Consider the following 21,041-nt stretch of genomic DNA (forward strand, 5'->3'; position numbering starts at 1 on the left):
CAGGCAGGCCTGATGGGAAGCCCAATGTTAGTCTATCATCAGCTGGATCTAAACGGACATGCGTCCGTTTACATATGGTTACCCCGGATTCCGGCCAGGTCTGGAAAAACGAAATGGATCAGAGTCCTGTTTTAATGGACCTCATTGTGCTGGATCGGGGGTAATCTGATGTACATCCAAATCCCCATAGACCAACATGGGTCCGATGACATCCATTCCATTCAACAGGGGATCCTCCCTGGATCCCCTCCTGATCAGACCATGTGAAAGAGGCCTACAGCTAAAGTCTAAAGTTGATTGTACAAAAATTGTATGTCCATACTGTAACGTGTGAGATATATTCCCTATATCATATGACATGTGGAGTTATATGACTGCCCATAGACTTGTGTGTTCCTGCTGCATAGAAAAGAACAGTAGTTTAATACTCTCATCACCGCATTCACTGTACACATGCTGCTCTTTTATCATTCATGTTGTCACCTATAGATGGTTTATACGACTGTAGTGTAATCGGCAGGTAAATGGAAGATAATGAACCGCCTGCCGACCATCTATGTGAACACATAAACATATTACAGTGTGTGTCCGGGGACTAGAACTACAGTGCTGGCGGCGGAGTGATCCACAATACACGTCTCCCGTTAGCGTCCTGTCACCATGGAGACCAGAATAGTGCTCGTCTTTCTGCTATCCTCTTCGTTCTCTAAAACTAAAGTCGGGGGCTCAGATCGTTCTGTGTGCCGTCTGAGTGCGTTCTGATTTGAGCAGCAATGAAATAACGAATGTTACATTGTTTTTTTTATATATATAAGCGAGCAGTGCGGACGAACACAAAAGTGTATGCTGAGTGTAAGGCGCAGTGTTATATCTACGGCAGTCCTGCGGCGCTGCTGCGAGCTCTCTGATCAGCCATGGCCATGTATGAGGTGGACAGATCCTTAATGGGGGGCATGCTGGAGATAAAAGGCTCGCTGTACCTGCGATCAAACCACATGCACTATGACAAGCGCACCATGGTGTCTGGCTGGTAAGAGGGAACATCCTGAAATGACAGACTTTGATGGCTGTAATATATCCAGGTCTTGGTATAGTCATATGATGGTGATTTAATTATGTTACAGTGGACTGGAGCTCAAAAAGTGAAGATTTTCTATGGTATGGGGAACATATAGGAAAAAGTTATTTGTACGTAAGCAGTACCCTTAAAATGTACCTGTGTTGTCTTGCATTCCTCCAGTTTACTTTCTGATACTGTATGTGACTGTTGTTCTGTATCCTGCTGAATAGCTGCATTAATGTAGTGTGTCATTATCTAAAGCAGTGTTCATCAAACTTTAAAAGTAGTCCCCCCTTCCCCTTCCCATTAGGAGACCCGTTAACATCAGACTCCACCTTTTCACATAAGATCCCCCCCTTCCCATTAGGAGCCCCTTTAATATCAGACTCTACCCTTTCACATTAGAGTTCCCCCCTTCCCATTAGGAGCCCCTTTAGCATCAGACTCTACCCTTTCACATCAAAGTCCCCCCCCCTTAGGAGCCCCTTAAACATCAGACTCCACTCTTTCACATCCGAGGCCCCTCCTTTCCATTAGAAGTCCCTTTAACATCAGACTCCACCCTTTCACATCAGACTTCCTCCCTTTGCAGTAGTAGCCCCTTTAACATCAGACTCTACCCTTTCACATCAGAGTTCCTCCCTTTGCATTAGGAGCCCCTTTAGCATCAGACCCTACCCTTTCACATCAGAGTCCCCTCTTCCCATTGGGAGCCCCATTAACATCAGACTTCACCTTTTCACATCAGAGTCACCCCTTCAAATTAGGAGCCCCTTTAACATCAAATTCCACCCTTTACATGAAAGCCCCCCCCCTTCCAATTAAGAGCCTCTTTAAAATCAGACTCTACGCTTTCACATCAGAGTCCACCCTTCCCATTGGGAGCCCCTTTAACATCAGACTTCACCCTTTCACATGAGAGTCACCCCCCTTCACATTAGGAGCCCCTTTAACATCAGACTCTACCCTTCCCCCCCTTCGGAACTTCTTTCACATCAGAGCCCCCCTTTCACTTTCAAAGTCCCCCCATTTCTTTTTGCCCTACTGAGATGGGATTCAGAGCTCGCACTCCAGACACTACAATTTAAGGGGAGGTGCAATCAAGTACGCTGTATGGGCTGGCTGCTTGTATTCTAGCAATTGATGATGTAATTGGTTGCTAGAACACTGGCGGTCGGCCCGCAGATCATGCTTCGTTGTTATGGTGCTCTAATAATGCTTTGAAAAGAAAATCCCATGGTGGCCTGGCCTTTTCTTTTTTTTAACGTTCCTGCAATTTTAATTGACTTTTGACAGCACCCCTGACAAAGCTAGACAGCATCCCAGGGTTCTGCGGCACCCCAGTTTGAGAAAGATTGATCTTAAGCACTGTTTATAGTAAGATTTGGTGATGTCAATACTGTGCTGCTCACTTTTCTCCTTGCATGAGAGGAAGCTGTACCTGAGAACCTGCAGTGCAAGCATTTCCCTACTACTACCATTCTGAGGATGTGAGGTTTCTGCTGGTGATTTCATGGTATCATCCAATCAGAGACCGCCTAGTATTCATTGAGAAAAATATTAGGTGTCTGATTGGCTGCTATATTTAGCAAGCAACTCTGTTTTACAGCACAGGGAAGCTGCACAGCACATCGGCTCTATCAGGACCTGGAAGATGCTATAATACACTGCACAAGATCCCATGGCCTTGCCAGGCATTATATACGGTATATTAGGGTCGCACCGATACTGTTTTTCGGTAGAGTACGAGTACTAATATTTTTTCCCAGTATTCGCCGATACCGAATACCGATACCGGCTACCCACGGTACCGTGAGCACAGGTTATCAGGAAGCCGGGTGGCTGATTGCCTAGGAAGCTGGCGTTCTAGCAAAAGAACACCGGCTTCACAGTCCCTCGCGACACTGCGAGGCAGCCTGGCTTCTTGACCAATCTGGAAGCTGGGTGGCGGGTCATGACCTCCTGTCTCACATCCCTGAGCCTTTCTAATTGGATGGGGGGACTGGCTCAATGATGCCCTCAAGAAGGCCAACAAAAAGCTGCTGCACAAGGCAGCCAGAGCTCTTCTTTACCATCAAGAAATAAACATCTGCCAAGAGAGACAATCTTGTTTCTAAAGAGACAATCTCAGATCCATCTTATGCTTCATTAACTGGACTCTGCTGGAACCCATAGAACCCAGGACTTTGCTTAGTAACTTCACTTTTATTCTCTGTAACATATTTTCTTTATATTTTTATGCCTTCTTTCCTTTGTTAATAATCTTTTAAAATTGTTAAGCTGATCCCTTTGCTCTAAATAAGAATTTAAAGAATCCTAGTGCTTGTGAAGAGTGCTACCATATTGTAAAACCTGTCATATTCCTGTCTGGAGGGACAGTGAGCATCTCAGACATTGCTTAAGGCTAGATTTGTCTCAACATTTGCTGAAAACAGTGCGTGTTTCCATTAAAACACGTGGAGGCAGCTATTGTTTGTGTGTAAATGATTAACTCAGTTGTTAATCAACCCCAGTAACAATCACTCTCAGTCTGCTGGTCTTAGATTGTTGTCCTGCAAGCTGGAAAATCTCAGTGTAGGGTAAGACTGAGTGGTATCTTTACAGATTGCATTGATGAAGAGACACAGTATCTGGTGAAATGAACAGTTACATTTTATAATATGGCATCATAGGGTATGTGGTAGGCTGAATGAAGAGCAGCTACTGAATTTTCTTCTCTTCCCCCTCTCCCCTGTAAAGTTGGCCATGCAAAAACACTTGATTTCCCCCCCTTCTACGCTAGTGGATGGGGGACCCCCCCAAAGTTATTTTATTATGACAGCTGCGGTAGTGCTGTAGGGGTCACGAGGGGGCCACACAACACTCGAATTTTGGCCTGCCAGCAGGACTCAACTACAACTTGACTATCCTGCCAGGCTCCAGGGCCGTACAGGCAGGTGTGGGGCTGTCCTCTGCTGTGCTGGCCCCGGGAAGTAGGAGGAGGCAAGGTATGGCCAGACTGCCACTGTCACAGACAAGCAAGGGACCTCAGGTGGCCGAACTTGTTTAAAAATTGAAAGGGCCGGTATTGGCCTTTAGAATCAGGGCATTTTCATGAGTACAGGTACTCATGAAAATGCCCTGTATCGGCCGGATACTAGTCTCGGTATGGGGACATCCCTACTCTTTACTCATAGGGCACTCAACTGTGCCAATATCTGAGTAACTACAGCAGTGTGACGACCCACCTTCGGGCCAGATCTCCTCGGTCAGGCTGGCTGCTGTGACGGCCGCTCCGCGTTCCACTGTGGAACACGGAAGCCGATCGTCTTCCTGGATGTGAGGCGAGCGGCTTGCGTTCCACGCTGGAACGCGGAAGTCGCTCATTGCGGCCGGCGGTTCCTCCCACATTCTTGGGCTATTTAAAGCCCCAGCTGAGGCAGCATGGCGTTCTACAATTGCAGTCAGAACGCCTGCTGCCTCCTGAACCAAGACAAGCCTGGAACCCTTCACTAAGTGCCGGACCACTCAGCACCCGGACTATCATCCTGTAGCTGCCCTGCAAACGTTCTCTAAACCGCAAGTATCGCTCCAGTTGGAGCCTGAATACGGACTGTCAGTTCCCTCATATGCCTGCTCCCATGCTGGACTATACATGTTGATGCATATTGTTGGGAATACTTAAATTGCTTATCAATACTAGGGTGCCTAGCTACAGCAAGTATATTCAGTCGCACCTTGACTTTGCTAAATACGTTTACTGGATGCTATGAGTTAATAGCCATATTTTGTTTTCATTTGTTCACTGGCTGTGATGTAAGAGTCTCAAACTCCCCCTTAAGACTGGGAGCGACGCCTGAGACTCACGCCTGAGAAGCCTAATTTTCCACACCTCCTGCATACCCCCTACGCAGTTGCGCTCCACATCGCACAACCATCGCAGGCGTGACAAGCAGGAGCAAGGATGATCTAACTCCAGAAGGAAAAGTATTGCCATCCTATGAAAATAAATGTCTATCCAGTAGTTCTGCTGGCAGGATCAACATATATCTACAAAATGTTCCAGGGGGTACTTTGGAAAACAGAGTCTGTTGCCTTTTTTTTTACCTCTATGCAATCAAATAGGACAGCTGAGTTGTAAATGGTAGAAAGTACATCACATTTATAATATTCTGTTCTAAAAATTCATGCAAGCTTCCAAGTATTTTTGTTTTAACACTTGTTTTGTTTCTATATTCAGCAGTGTACAACCCATTTATCACAGTCTTTCTTTTTCTTTGCTTGTATGGCATCATTGGTCTGTCTAGCTGAAGACCAACAATTACCCAAATGCTGTACCTGTATATGCATGTTGTTTTTAACTAAAATACACTTCATTTATGCATATTTTTATTATCGGCTTTCAACCTCTGTTTCCATTTGATTTATTTTCTTTACTTAGGCATCAAAGTCGTGAAGCAGAACCTAAAGACTATGATGTTGGTGAAGTTCCTTTGGGCAAGAAGAATTTGAGTTATTCTTCATATAGGAGATTTGGAAATGCAGACTCAGAAGTGAGTAGCTCTTGGACTTTGGAAATTAAATTAGAAATTCCTATAGCCACCCCCTCCCAGTTCACAGAGAACATTCAGAAAAGTGAAATCTTCTGCTCTCTAAAAAGGGAAACAAAAATGTGTTTGGATAAAGTGGGGTATTGTCAGAGCCCCTGCTAGGCTAGTATTCCTGTTTCCTTCCTTGTTAGTTTTCTTCATTGCTCCCTTTATAGTCCCCTAAACATACACAGCTGATATATCCCCCTGCATATCTTTACCTCCAGCAGCAGTCCCATTGCGCATTGTCTGCAGCCAGGCCAGTACAATTCTATTGGTTGACTTCCCACGCCAGCACACCAACAACCTGAATACTTGATGATAACTACCTGTACTGAAGGAGCACCATTATGTGGGCCCTCCATCTCGGTCCTTCTTATTGAACACAAGCAGCAGCCGGCAGTGTGTGCTGGGCAATGAAATTCAGAGCATTACAGCATCTGGCAATGTATCATAGGCACTGTCAGGCAGTGTGATCTTGCCTGATGGTGTCTGCATCATAATATATATAATGATATAATGTGGCCAGCAGAGGACATGGAACATATAAAAAAGGTAAGTAATACCTGAACACCAATGGTGGAGGGGCTTTCCACATCCAATTGACACCAGTGATGGCAAACTATTCCCACCATTGACATCAATGAGGATGCACTTTTCCTCTCACTGACACCAACAATGAGTCACTGTTCCTCCCACTGGAACCAACAACTGGACACTATCCCTCCCAATGACCCACCTAACACTCATATGGGACATTTTTACTTTTACTGAACACGATGCTGGGGCAAATTTGTAATCCCTCAGGGAATTTTTTTATTCCTACTGACAACTGGTGCAGGGGCATGTTTTTACACCTACTGACCACTAGTGCAGGGGCATTTTTTTACACTTACTGACTACGGAAACAGGGGCAGTTTTGCTCCCACTGGTGACTGATGCAGGGGGATTTTTGTACTCCCACTGATGCCGAGGCACTTTTTATTTAAAGGAGAACTATGAGATGACTGATTTCCACTCACCTCATAGTTCTAGCCGACCTGTGACAATGAGACTGTCACAGGTCGGCTCAGTGGATCGGGAGGTGAGCAAACACATACCAAACCTCTGGTGCAGGGGCATTTTTTTTAGTCCTGCTGACTACTAAAGCAGGGGCATGTTTTACTCTCACTGGCCACTGATACTGGAACAATTTTGTATTTCCCCCAGGGAATTTTTTTTATTCCCAGTAACCACTGGTGCAGGGTAATTTTTTTTTTACATCTACTGACGACAGAAACAGGCATTTTTGCTTCCACTGGCCTCCACTGGTGACTGAAGCAGGGGCATTTTTTTCTACATTTACTGATGACGAAAAAGGTGCTTTTTTGCTTCCATTGGCCTCCACTGGTGACTGAAGCAGGGGCATTTTTTTTTTTACATTTACTGATGATGACAGACAGGCATTTTTGCTTCCACTGGCCTCCACTGGTGACTGAAGCAGGGGCATTTTTTTTTACATCTATTGATGACGAAAAAGGGGCTTTTTTGCTTCCACTGGCCTCAACTGGTGACTGAAGCAGGGGCATTTTTTTTTACATCTACTGATGACGAAAAAGGGGCTTTTTTGCTTCCATTGGCCTCCACTGGTGACTGAAGCAGGGGCATTTTTTTTTACATCTACTGATGACGGAAACAGGGGCTTCTTTGCTTCCACTGGCCCCCACTGGTGACTTAAGCAGGGGCATTTTTTTTTTTTACTCCCACAGATGCCAGGGCATTTTTTGTTTAAACCTATCTCTGGTGCAGAGGGGCATAGTCCACCCCCCCAACTGTCGGATGGACAGTGAACTAATCCTTTGTTTACAACGTTCGACGACCCTGTATTAGCGTTACCAAGTACTGCTTGCTTGCCATGCATAACAACTTCTGCTCCAGGTTCCCAGTCTAGCTTAAAAAAAAATTAAAACCACAGTTCCTCCTAATAGTTGCGATAAAGTTTTAATTGAACGCCTGGCACTGGAAAACAAACAGTCAGGGGATGCAGCCAGCCTGAAAAGGGCTTCTGGGTTACAACCAAGCATTGTTGCGGTACACAAGCTCACCCCGCGTACCAAATCTCTATATTACAAATAACCTGATGTTTTGGGAACACCATCTCCACAGTCTTGCAAATATGAAAGCCCAGTAAGGACATCCATTGTAATTCAAGCCAGATCATACTGCAAAATGATCAAGTGTGCAGATCCTTGCTGAATTCCAGTGATCAATTAGAATTAGCTCAGCCTGGCTTTATAAGCTCCTATTCACTTAGTACACGGCCAATAGCAATATGATTATGTATTATTGTACTTTATATTAATAAATGTAAATATTGTCATCATCAAAATAGATGACAAAAATAAGGAATTTCGCTCATTTATGGCATTGCTGCAAATGTATCTAAAGACATATTTGTTCCTAACCTTGTCTGGGTTTTTTTCCCGAATTGTCTCTTGTTAACACTAGGGGGAGTACTAACACTTGATGCTAAAGAGGGTTATGATTACTCAGCTCCACATTTATTTTTAGTAGAGTTGGAACAAAGAATCGTCCTGTAAAATATCTTTTAAATGTGCTAAGAAATATTTCGAACTGGCTGATTTTACAGTTCACCACAAATGATTGAAAACATTCAGATGTAGCATATAATTACTACAAGAGATAAAAATGTGCTTTAAATAAAGCTGTTTTTGCTGTTTTACTTTATATAAATGGATCTAAAATATCTAGGAAGCTTTTATATAAACCCTAACAATCGAGTTCTCTTACTTGCTCACTTTTGGTCGGCCAAACATGCCATTCAAAGTTTTTGTGTTATATCTGTTTGATAAGTGCAAAAAAATACCTGTTGATTCTGCCAGTAATCCATTGCTGTCCTGTGTCCTATGTTCTCTGCAGTTTTATCTCAAGCAGTCTTATATTACTGCCCAGGTTACCTCTGTGAACTACAGACTCCCCTTATGTTATGCAGATGCAAAGGAAGGAGGGTTTTTTGTAGTCCTAACACACTTCTTGCCACAGGTGACAATGCTGCTGCTCCATTGATAGTGAGTGAGCATTGTCACCCTAGGACCAGTGTTAATTTTGTTAAATCTAATGCGTTTATTTAAAGTGTAATGCATTATTTAAAGGAGAACTATGAGGTGAGTGATTCCCACTCATCCTCATAGTTAGAGCTGACCTGTGACAAAGAAGCTGTCACAGGTCGGCTCTATCGATCGGGAAGTGAGCAGAAACATGCAGCCGATCCGCTCACTTCCCGATCATCTCCTTACAGTGAGCGGTGACTGTCAGTCACCCCTCCACTGCAGGGATTCCCCCCTCCCCTCTCCGATCCTCCAGCGCTGAGTGGTGGAACGATTGGGGGTGGTGGCGGGCACAGCTAGCTCTGCCTCTAGATAGGCAGAGCCAACTGTCACTCATTCAGCTGGGTGGATCTCGACAGTATTGTCGGGATCCTTCCCGGGTGCAGCACTCTCAGTATATCGCGGGCAATATCCCGCGATCTATGAGTTTTGGGTCACTAGAGGAGGTTAGTATATGTCCTTCCGTGACCCTAAACAGAACTATGGGGAAAACCACTTACCCCATAGTTCTCTTTTAAGCAAGCCTCTAGAATGTCCAAACTCATTATATAGTCCTGGAGTAAACCTCTATTAACCTGTTATGACTTACAATTGTCGCTCCACATGGTTTACAAAGGATCTTGTTCTCAGTAGCATCAAATGTAAAATGCATCCATACATTTGCTCTTCTCTTTTTCCCTGATGTTGACATGTCTGTAGAGTTTACGCTGCAGGTGTTTGCTAGCTGGTGTCCCGCTGTGTAGATCAGTACGTTATTATTCAGTTGTTCACGTCCCCCTACTACTGGAAGAGGAAGAGCTCAGGGAACCGGAAGAGTAAATGTAATAGTCCCTCCCATTTTCGTTTTGTTTTCCTTTGCCAGCGAAAATTTGCAGCGTTAACTTCTTTATTACTTCGTTTTCGTTTCATTTTCGTCAGTAAAAAAACATGCAGATGACGAAAACAAAAACCCGAAAATTATTCATCAACTAAATTAACACTGCCTAGGACAGAAAGTAAGGAAAGGCAGGATCACCATGTATAACTATCCTAAAAAAAAGAAATCTAATGCAGCACCCACATCTAAAGACTGGTAAGATGCAATACATTACACTTTTGTTCTTGGGTTTAGATTTTTTTTTTTCTTGAGGCCAGGTTCACACTCTGTGACTGCGTGGCAATCGTGCATGAAACCGTGTGGATTGCTGTGTGGTCACGGATGTACTTGGATGAATGTAAATTTTTTTAGCAAATGCCATACGGATGTAACCCCATTGAAATCAATGGGGCCGCGCGGCAATCGCTGTGTGCACCGGCACACAATTGCCCAGTCCCGGGACACGTGTCCCAGGTCTGCACCAGTCCTAAGCTTGGTATACATGGTTATGGGTTTTTTCGTTCAACCCGCAGGTTGAACGAAAAAAATGAAACGGGTACCTCCATCAATGCCAACAAGTGTTGATGGACGATCCCCCGCTTGTCAGATTACGTGAATGGCTGATTGTCTGCTAGCTTCAATCGGCTGAGAATTTTTGGACCTGCTCCTTCAGTCAGCTGATTGAGGGGTGCCGAGTGGAATGGTGCTGGCAGCAGCACCCAGGCAGCGAAATTCGAAGCATGTATAGCCTACTTTAGTTACAAGGGAGCTGTAAAAAAGGATTGCAGTACATTATGATTAAGGGTAATTATTTGTACATATAACAGTAAATGTATACAGAATATAGTTGTTATGTAAAACAGAGGTTTGTTAGCTCAGTTATGCAACAATACGGTGTCTTGTGGCCCTAAGGTCAGAGGATCAGTATGAGGTTTGGATACGCTTTTCCACTTTGAGCAGGAGAATACAAAAAAAGTCTCTCCACTTATAGGCTGATGCTGAAGCTGATCAGCTTTGGTATAATGGGGATGATACCGCTAGTCAGTTGTGTTGCAGCTGTGAAAAAAAGCTTCTACAGTGCTGCTGGAATTGCTTGGCTTTTCTTGGTATGCCTCAGCTAAGAAATTACAGGCAGCAAAGAGAAGGGATTGGCCTGGGTGACAGGTTGATCATAATCCTACCTGCACTTTTCTTTTGACTCTCTTCAACTTTAACTGCACATTTATGTACAAGTCAGGAGTGTTTTATTTAAATCATTAACATGCCAACAGTAGAATATACAAGTTGATAAACAGGCCTCAAGATATTGTTGTATTCATAAAGGTATTAAATTATAACAATGCTTGAATATAAAACTGTTATTTTAAGTGAATTCTTGCTGGATAGAGGATCACCATGTTTGCAGACTAATTGAGCTGTTGATTTTGTTTCTTTTTAAATAGAAGCAATAAAAACAAAATTAATACGTGAAGCCTTGTTGATTCTGATCACACTTATTTCCCTGATCGCACTTATTTCCCAGAATGAGTTACCTAGGCAAAAATACCTATACTAGGTTCATAGGAAACCTGGGATGAAATTAATTTGCCATGGGTGACCTGCCAATAATGCTAGTTGCCTGGTGGTCTCTGGCATGAAAACCTTCTGAGACAAAAAATATAAAAAATATTTTTCTAGATAGATAGATAGATAGATAGATACCCTGATCTTTGTCATGGCCTAATATACAACTCTGGTGAGAAATGGAAGACCACCTAGTCTCCACCTTGCCCACATGTAGTATAAATGAACCCCTAACTGCCAGTGTCCGTGTGTAGCTGCACAAATGGTATGTCCTCCCCTTGGTTTGACCTTATGCCAAGTTTTTATACTTCAAAAGTAATGATAGGTTTTCGGCGCTTGTGACAGCTGGATAAACAAATTTCTCCTAGGTTATATAATCCACAAACCACCCACGCACACTGTGCAGCTCCTCCAAAGGATTAGAGAACCTTAACTTGAATCTAAAATAAAGCACATAGTGCCTCGACATGTGCAGAATTGTTTTTAGTAGAAAAATCAAACAATAAAAACATACTCGCAAACGATGAAAGTAAACAAGCATAATTCTCCCATAATCTGGAGGGGAAGTGATCCGTATGATATAGAGCATGGAAGGTGCTGATCCGCCAGCTGGCTTGCCGCCTCCGGTACCTTTGGTGCTAATGGGAAACGCATTTCTGGGGCACGCCCCTTCATCTGATGAAGGAGACATGCCCCAGAAATGAGTTAGCTGTTAGCATCGAAGGTACCGTGAGGCAGCAAGCCAGCTGGCGGATCGGCGTCCGCAAGGTGGCAAGCCAGCTGGCTGATCGGCGTCTTCCGTGCTCTATGTCATACAGATAGACAGAGCTTTGATGAAGGGGCGAGCCATTAGCACTCTTAGTTGGTATGAGCATGTTCGGCTGTACCGAAGCTAGCCAAAGGCAGCCAATATACAGCTGATTTTAGCCCATGTACGGCTGATTTTAGCCCATGTACATAGCATTTGCGTTTTCCGTGCAGAAGACCATGCGGGACGAAAACGCTAATGTTTTTTAATCCGCACGGATGGTGCTCGTTTGCAGCTATTAACCCCTTCATGACTGAGGCCTTTTTTTCATTTTTTGTACCCATGTTATATTCCAAATTTTAGGCCTGAAAATTACTTAAAACCCCCCAACATTACATATTTTCTGAATGCCAAGACCCTAGCCAGATTATCGCGATTGCACTATTTCGGGGGGCCGCGTGGCTTCGTGCCGCACGGTCCCCACAATGGTGTGAACGGTGCACATTGAAGTGCATTGTTTTTTGTGTTTAAAGCGGCTCCGCGCGTATGCGTACAGCCGAATACGCGCGGAGAGCCGCTCAGGTGTGAATGGAGCCTAAAGTTGGAGCAGGAAGATCCTTGCACTCTAGGTCCTCAGGTACAATTTCCTCTTTAGCAAGGAGAACAATGATCAGCACATTAGTGACATCACCAAATCTTACTCGAGATCTTGTGAGAATAGCACTCAATGGCAGCAGTTCCTTAGATGATCTCACACTGCAGATATACAGCATTTAAGCTCAAGGCACCGGAATGCCTGGGCACAGATAGTGCATTGCAACTTTTCAGGAGGAATCTCAGACAAAGGGTAAGTCAGGGTTTAAGCGCAGGTACAATTTCTAGATGTTCCCAATAAGATAGTAAATCTTTACTTCTTAAATTCAAGTCCCATTCAATACCCAGCCCTAGAAAAAAAGAGTAGTAGTTGATTTGCTGTTTGTTTTTAGAATTAGCAATGGTTTATATGGTTCAGTAATTAATAGCAGCTAATAAATATATAAGATAACTATTCAAATCAGTGAATGCTATTATGGATTACTGCAATTACTCTGTACCTTACTGAATAAACCTGATATGCTTTTAAAAAACATGCTGTAATGTTAAAGTGACACTAAACTCAGGAGTTAAATCTTCAAATTGCATTAAAGTACCCTAACTATTAGCAAAAATGTATCTTGTTTATGTATCACTCAGCTGTAGATCCTCAAATCATCTCTGAATTGGTGCTGACACTGTCCTTCCTTCTGGAGGGTGGCTACTTTTGTTCCCATGGTCCCTGTGCGTGTTGTAAAGTAGTCACCGCTCCAAGCTCAGTCCTGAGATGGACTACAATCTCACATTTAGTTTACAAATCTGTATTCAGATTGTAGTCCATCACAGGAGTGAGCTTGCATTTTTAAGATTTATCTCCTGAGTTTAGTGTCACTTTAATACCTGAATTACTGAAGCCTTGAATAAAACAGAAGTACTACTGTGTTTGGCCTTATTTCAGTGATATGTGCAGGTAAACAACTAAAGTAAAAAGGCATATTTTCTTTTCTTTGTACAAGACATGGATAGAGACTTCTGAGCCTGTTGTGTAGAACAGTAATTTTCATATACTAAGGATCTCCTGGAATTTCCATCTCCATTTATTTCTTTGTGTCGCTCTTATTCCGCAGTACAAACATACTTGGCTGTTTGCACATAATGTTAAGAGAAGTCATGCAGTTGATGTTGCTGTTTTTTTTAAATATAATTGTTTATTTATAACAAAACAAAAACACATTAAAGCAAGACTTGCATACATACGAATATAGGATTTGGTCGGTAGACAGTCAATGAAGTGCTGTTGACAATAGGTGAATTTTGCAATTCCATCTCAACATACAACCTTATGAATCCTTACATACATGCATTTCTTTTATACCTAACTTGGCTTTAGTTTCCTCTGGAGGGTTTTGTTTTTTTTATAATTCAGGCATGTGGATAAGAATCTGAGTGCACTAAAAGGGCACTGCTTTTATCAACCTGTAAATCAGCCCCAAGATAGATGACAGTTGCCTACCCTTGCCAATCTCATGTCTATATTGGTAGGGAAAAACCCACCACCAGCTGATGCTTTCGAGGCAGGGAAAAGGTTAGAATGTCTAGTCAAATTGCAAGATATCCCATGTATGTCACAACAATGCACCCCACCATTTGTGCTAAGGAGCCAAAGAAGAATTGGGAAGGAGTTTCTAAGGTCCAGAAACAAGGTGCTGTAAAATGTATGTACATTTGGTGCATACATTAACCCTTGTTAATTTATCTTCCTGTTTCCCTTTAGTGTATATGGCACCTTAGAACCTACCTTCATATGACATTGCTATTACACATGGTCATCGTAGATTACCCTGATGCATTAACAAACCAGTATATCAATTTGGTTAGTAGCCAAAAGTAACATCTCACTGCCCATTCCCACGTGCCATAAAAAGTCTTGGAAACATATTTTCTAAATTCTTCTCATGAAGTATTTTGTGTTGCAAAAGATTGGTTGTAGTATAAAGATCATTTCTGATTTTTATTTTCTTACTTAGCAAGTTATGTGTCAGTATAATATTGTTAAACTATAATGGTCTTTACAAATTCACAGACTGAAGCAGATCATCAATTAAATTGCATGAATGTAGATCATGCCATGTGATATTCATAGCAGTTATATAGCTCAAGTTTATTTCATATGTATGTTTATTCAGGACTGGAACACTACAACACAGCAACATTTATCCCAGGTTAAATTAAAAGATGTATATAAAGTCAGAGAGGTCCCTAAGAAAATTATCAATGAGGACAACATTGGAATTTTAGATATCAAAAGGTAACTTTTTATTTGTAATTTTATGAACTGTTGCTTAAGGCCTTATTCACACGAGAAAAGGCCGGCACGTACAGCTCCGTGCTGCGTACACGGCCGTATCGGGCAGCTCCCGGGAAGGACAGGTGCTGTGTGTGATTAGTACGCAGCCCCTGTTCTTCTCTATGGGAGTACACCGCCGTACTCCACCTTACCTTCACCCCAAGTTCAGGTCCGTACAGGTGCGGTGTCCCGGCTTGGACGCAGACAGGATCCTTCCTGTCAGCATATGAGTACGGACACCCACACCTGTATGGACGTGCAGGGTGGGTGAGTGTAGGGCGGCGTTTGGCCGTGCACTCCCATAGAGAAGGACAGGGGCTGTGTACTAATCACACGCAGCACCTGTCTTTCCCAGGAGCTGCCCGATACGGCCATGCACGGAGCTGTATGTGTCGGCCTTTCTAGTGTGAATGAGGCCGTATGCTTAACCAGTTAAGTATGATCCTGAAATCTCCCTTTATTACCAAGCCCCTTTTTTAGTTTTGAGTGTTGTGATAGTTTGACTGACAATTACTTGGTCATGTAACCAAAGTTGGTCACTGTGTCCAAATTCATTTCATATCATTTTTGAAACAGATAGAGCTTTCTTTTGATGTTATTTAATAATCACAAAGTTTTTGTAATTTTTGGCTATATTAAAGGAGAACTATGGTGTCAGGGCTTTTCCCCATAGTCCTCCTTAGGGTAACGGGAGGACACAAACTAGCGTCCTCCCGTTACCCTAAGCTCACTATACCGCGATCTAGAGCTTGCGGTATACTGAGACGCCGCAGCCGGAGCGGATCCCGACATTGATGTCGAGACCCCCCCAGCTGCGTGAGTGACAGCTGGCTCTGCCTATCTAGAGGCAGAGCCAGCTGTACCCGACACCTCCCCCCTCCGTTCAGAGCGGGGAGGGGGGAATCCAGCCCCTCCCCTGTCACGGCAGAGAGCCGTGACAGGATCGAGAGGTGAGCGAACGCCGGTATCTGTTCGCTCACCTCCCGATCTACTGCGCCGACCTGTGACAGTCTCATTGTCACAGGTCGGCTAGAACTATGAGGTGAGTGGAAATCACTATCTATCTATCTAAATAAATGTCACTGTAGTTTTTCCCAATAGCTTTAGCCACATGATTATGCACAATGTTGGGCTGACCTGTGTTTTAGCTTGCTATAGTATAGTTTTCGCTTTAATTCCTACAGGAAATAAACAAATACTAATCTGCCCTAAGGTGCTTATAGCAGCTCCAAAAACTAACACACATAATTAATCATTTTTTAGGCAAACTGGATGTCCAGAAAAAGGATTCGGAGCTGTTTTGCCACACCATAGTAAAGATCATATGAAAATGTAAGTTTACAGAATGTGTCAACATTGTTGAAATTTTAAAATGTATTTTCTTTCTCATCCATTGAGGTGCTCAGGAGGTCTTTCACCTTCAGGTTATACTGCTGCCTACAGGAGGATGGACATCTTTTCTTCAGCTCTGCTGTATTTAAAGACTAACCTGTTTTTTGCTATCACATTTTTATTCTTAAATCTTTTTTGTTTCTTCAATCAAGATAATTCTCAAGCTCCCTGCTAAAGGTTGTTTTTTTTTTTAATGCAGCTGTGTAGCACAGTGCAGGGTTAGCCTGGAACTGACATTTGGACACTGTCTCGTGGATTGCTTGTCCCAACTTCATTCAAAAAGTTGGCTGTGGTGTGCTTTCCAGGTACAGAGCCACTAGAATTGTCTCAATCCTCACCCTGTCACTGGGTGCTACCTCATTTACATAGGGTGCTGGAAGTCATTATTTCCTGTTTCTGATGGTTTTTATCATGGGATGATTTATGTGACTGAGTGTTAACATCATCTGCTGGGTGGAGTGTCCCACAAATGCGTTTTGCTCTCTCTTTCTTGCCATACAGTACCAACAAAGCATCTTCCCATCTTCATACAGTACCAACTGCTGCTCTTGCTTGCAAACGGCAACGTGATACTTCGATCATTCATCTCGCCTTCTGCATGCCTACAGTGACTTTGGTCACCTCCTTCCATCCTCAGACCTCTTCTCTTACCCTGAGCCTATACGTTGCCTTACCATGGCAACATTTCTTATTCTAGACATGCAGGGGACATTCTTGCTGTCTCAGGTATCCCCAGCTAACACTTCCAAATCTGCTTGCTGCATTGCTACTGATGTTACCAATGTCTGCAGCCAAGAGTCATGTTGTGCTCTAATCCTAGAGTCTATCCCATCCTTGGAGTCCTCTTTAGTGTCTTCTGCCCTTTTGACTGAGGTTTATACTACAGTCAAGCAGAGTGTGCCCTCTCCTGCAGATTCTATATGTGATTTGCCTGTGGCCTTAGTGGCTTCCAAACCTTCAACCACAGAGACCCTGTGTGATTTGTGAGTCACTCTAGTCCTTGACTGATCTGAGGGGTCTCAGTCTACTCCTATCACTCCTAAATTAGAGGAGACCATTTTGGCTCTTTTATATGCAGTGCACATCACTCAGAAACTGGAGGATCAGCTTGTTTCTTCTACCAGTGCTGTTTCCAGTTTTGGGTTGTTTAAAACTCATAAGGCCACAGAGGCTTTGCCTTTGCATCTGTTTTTCCAACTCTTTTTCTGTGGAGTTTGAAAACATCCTGATAAGTTGTTTGCTTTTTTATACTTATTTCTGTTTAATGGGTATTTTCTGCAGAAGTGGTCTATTTCCACTGTGGATCCAGCAGTGTCCCGTCTTAACAAGGCACTTAACATTCCAGTAGACCATATGCATGTGTTTAAGTACCCAAATGATATACTGTGGAAGCCAGATTACTTTACTTTACTTTAAGCCATGTCTAACTGATCAAAATCCCTCAGAAAAGATCTAACCACTGCTGTGGTTGATCACTTGCTTATTGAGAACATGGAGCAGATGACTGTAGCTTTAAATTTTAGTTGTGATCATCTGCTGGAAGCTTACTATCTCATCTCTAGAATTGATCTCATGACCGACCCTCGAGGATATTATCAAGGATGCTGCAAGCGCCAAAAGCACCCAACTTTCTCAATTGGAAGAAGCCTAAGGAACAGACTACAAAGTCTTTTCTCTCTCTGACTGTTAATACATGTTTCTTTTGTTTTTCCACTCTCCGTCTACCTCCTCGTTGAGACCCATAAATCCTGGTTCCCAGTCCATCCACGAAATCTGGCACTCAAAATCTGCCAAAACCTTAAACAATCCTTCTTCAAGCATGAAGGTGCGCTCCCACTTTCCAGAGATCTTGACCTAAGAGGGGCATCCACAACATCTTGGATCTTAAATCTCTGAATGTCTTAATTTGAGCCCAGGAATACACCAGATCTTTCATTGCTTCCCTTCAGTAGAGAGACTTTCTGGCTTCTGTGGACATCAAGGACACATATCTGAATATTCCTATCTTTCAAGCTCCTCAATGTTTCCTACATTTTGTTGTTGTGCACCTATAATACAAGTTTGTGGTTCTGTATCTTTAAAGATACAATATTGTCATAAGTAAGGATGAGCAAACCAAGCAAAGTGATGACCATATTTGGTCAATTACGTCACTGGGGATCCCTGGCCTATTTTTTGACATTCAGCAGCTGGCAGGGCACTGTCATTTGTAAAGGGAGTAATGACAGGAGAAGCAGCTGGAATATCTGTGGGTCATTAGGTGTCACTTATTGTGATTGATCTTGGATGTACATCGCCAGACAACATGATTGATCTTGCATTTACATCAGGGGACATTGTTTATTTATAATTTTTTTTTAAAAAGGACATTTTCTAAGGTGTGTGTTTTTATTTACGATTTAACATTTTTTGTGAATGAGTAACAAGGGATACTATGTACCCCTTTACTTAGTCACATGGTGGGGAGGGCTGGATATCTGGGGGCCCCCTTATTTTGAAGAAGGCTTCCAGATTCCCCTGAAGACCCCCAGATCCACCGGGCCAGGGATCTGAGGTTGAGACCCTTGTCCACGTCAACATTACAGAGATAACTGCTGAAATTTCAATACTGCATTTTCTCATGGCCTACAGTACAATTTTTTAATGCATAACAGTTAGACAAATATCATCATGGATCACTGAGGTTAATGATGAAAATGTTAGACTTGCCTTTGCCATAAAAAATGAGTACACTGATCATTTACTGTGAAAATATAATTAGCAGTTAAAGTAACATTCATTCCAGACCAAAAAAAATTGCCAATTCCCAATGATCTTACAAGTCATGCAGACATTTTCATGTATCAATAACAATAACATTAAGCAATAAAATTAAATGGGTACGGTAGTGTCAGAGTAATATAGTGTAACATTAACTACTGCTTGTATTTTTGTGCTTTTTAGCTGTTGTTAAAGTCAAAAATTGTAACAAGAGGCTTGCTTGTCTTTTGTTTCCTCCATTATAAAATACATCCTCAAATGGGTCAGGTTCTTACGACTGCTTTGCCCTCACTAATAAAATTACACTCATTTCTTCTGCCTGTGAAATCCTGCCTTGTAGCTACAGTAAATGACTACTGTTATTACTAACTTATTTTTTTGTATACTGTATGGGTATATTATACAAACTAGATGTGAAAAACTAATTTATGTTCATCAGGGATGGGGATTGCATTTTCTCTGAATTAAACTGAAAGCTGGTCTTGAGTCAGGAGCATACATATCTGATGACAGCTCTCTTTGTTGTCACCTACAGTATCACCTGAGTTATATGAATATGAATATTACATTTACTGGCCTGTAAAGTAGTGAGAGCTGTGGATTACATCCTCTTCCTCTGATTATGGAGCAGTGCTATAATTTCCAGCAGGGCTCCAGGAATTGATAATCTTTAATGCAGTAATCACTGCTTAATGTTCTCCTGCTCCTAATGTTCTCAGTGCACTGTGTGTAAATACTATAATAAGTGTGACTTACATGATCCACTGAAACCTAAACTAACAATTAGATTTTATTTAAAGCATATTAGTGATTTTATATCTATTACGTAAATGTTGTTATCCAGGTAATTAAAAGGCTATCTCTTTCAACCCATGACTATAATTGCGCAGAATTTATAGGGTCACCATTTTTTTGCTGAACAGTAGAGAATTTAAATTCTTTGTGCAGTCTGAAAACAAGTTGGTTTCTGATATTTTTGCATTTTTCAAAAGGAGTAGATTGTTATACCATGTTAGCCATCATCAGAAGAAGGTAAACAGGGATCGATTGTTTGTGCAAACTGAAACATGAAACATTGCAAGCTTTTAGGACTTAGATTGCCTCATCAAGACACAGATTGTAAATTACTACAATTCAGTTGTAATATGACTAAAACCAGTTGTGTGAAGACTGAGAAATGACGTGAACTTTTATCTTTATAAATATAAACATGTACTTAATTATCACATGTTGGTTGTGATTATTTTGCTCTTTGCTCTACTTTACAGGCATCTGGACACAACATATGATACAGACTATGTGGCCCCTCATCCTTATACAACAACTTTAGTATGTATCTTGGTTGGTTTACATCTCTCTTTATTTTAGTTTGAAATATTACTGAACTTAAAGTGTTGTTTAGTTTTTCTTTATGTAAGCAACTGCAGGACCTACGTGACAAAAGAGTCAAATCTTGCAAAAGTTCTATTTAATTTGTATGTATAACCTGATGGGTTGAGTTACTAGCTGAATTGTTTTTTCTCTTACAGGGTTATTCAGAAAAGAGTGAAGAGTTTGAAGAAGGCAGGAGAAGTGAACAATCTAGGCCAAAATAGCTGATTTGGAAAAATTCTCCAATACACCTCACTTTCCAGTTCAGCTATGTTGTCCTAGATTGTTCACTTCTCCTGCCTTCTCCAAACTCTTCACCCTTTTGTGAAGAACCCTGTTGGTTTCTTCCATGGTGAGATCCTTCTACAATTTTGCCTCTGTTGCTGTTTATCTTGGATATTGCAGCCCAAATGTAAATGTCCCCGCACCTCCTTTTGTAAACTTCAAGATACAAAATAATGTAAACTCCAGCAGGCAAAGTGGGAATGCTTTGCAATAATTAGGACATGATAGGTGTGCAGACCATGGCACAGAGCTCCTAACACTGGAATCCTATAAAAATATGATAGAGACTGTTAACTTGGCAAATTGAATGGTCACTGATTGTCTGTAAATAACATGAAGCCATGCTCACTTTGCATACATTTTTGATGCTTAAAGCTAAACTACAGCCAAAAAAAAAATAGTCTCCCCCCC

General features: G+C 42.2%; 1 protein-coding gene across 1 annotated transcript in view; it reads left to right on the plus strand.

The window, feature by feature from the left end:
- Positions 1 to 903: 903 nt before the first annotated feature.
- The window catches only part of CUNH9orf135 (chromosome unknown C9orf135 homolog), a 28,446-nt gene continuing 8,308 nt past the window's right edge, over positions 904 to 21,041 (plus strand). The window contains exons 1-5 of the mRNA XM_018555633.1: positions 904 to 1,030; positions 5,481 to 5,592; positions 14,662 to 14,783; positions 16,086 to 16,154; positions 20,243 to 20,303. Of these exons, the coding sequence (XP_018411135.1) occupies positions 915 to 1,030; positions 5,481 to 5,592; positions 14,662 to 14,783; positions 16,086 to 16,154; positions 20,243 to 20,303 (480 nt within the window). The 5' untranslated portion in view covers positions 904 to 914. The remainder of the gene's footprint in view (positions 1,031 to 5,480; positions 5,593 to 14,661; positions 14,784 to 16,085; positions 16,155 to 20,242; positions 20,304 to 21,041) is intronic.

Source organism: Nanorana parkeri, unplaced genomic scaffold (genome assembly GCF_000935625.1).
Source record: "Nanorana parkeri isolate BGI_ZX_2015 unplaced genomic scaffold, ASM93562v1 scaffold206, whole genome shotgun sequence".
Taxonomy (NCBI): Eukaryota; Metazoa; Chordata; class Amphibia; order Anura; family Dicroglossidae; genus Nanorana; species Nanorana parkeri.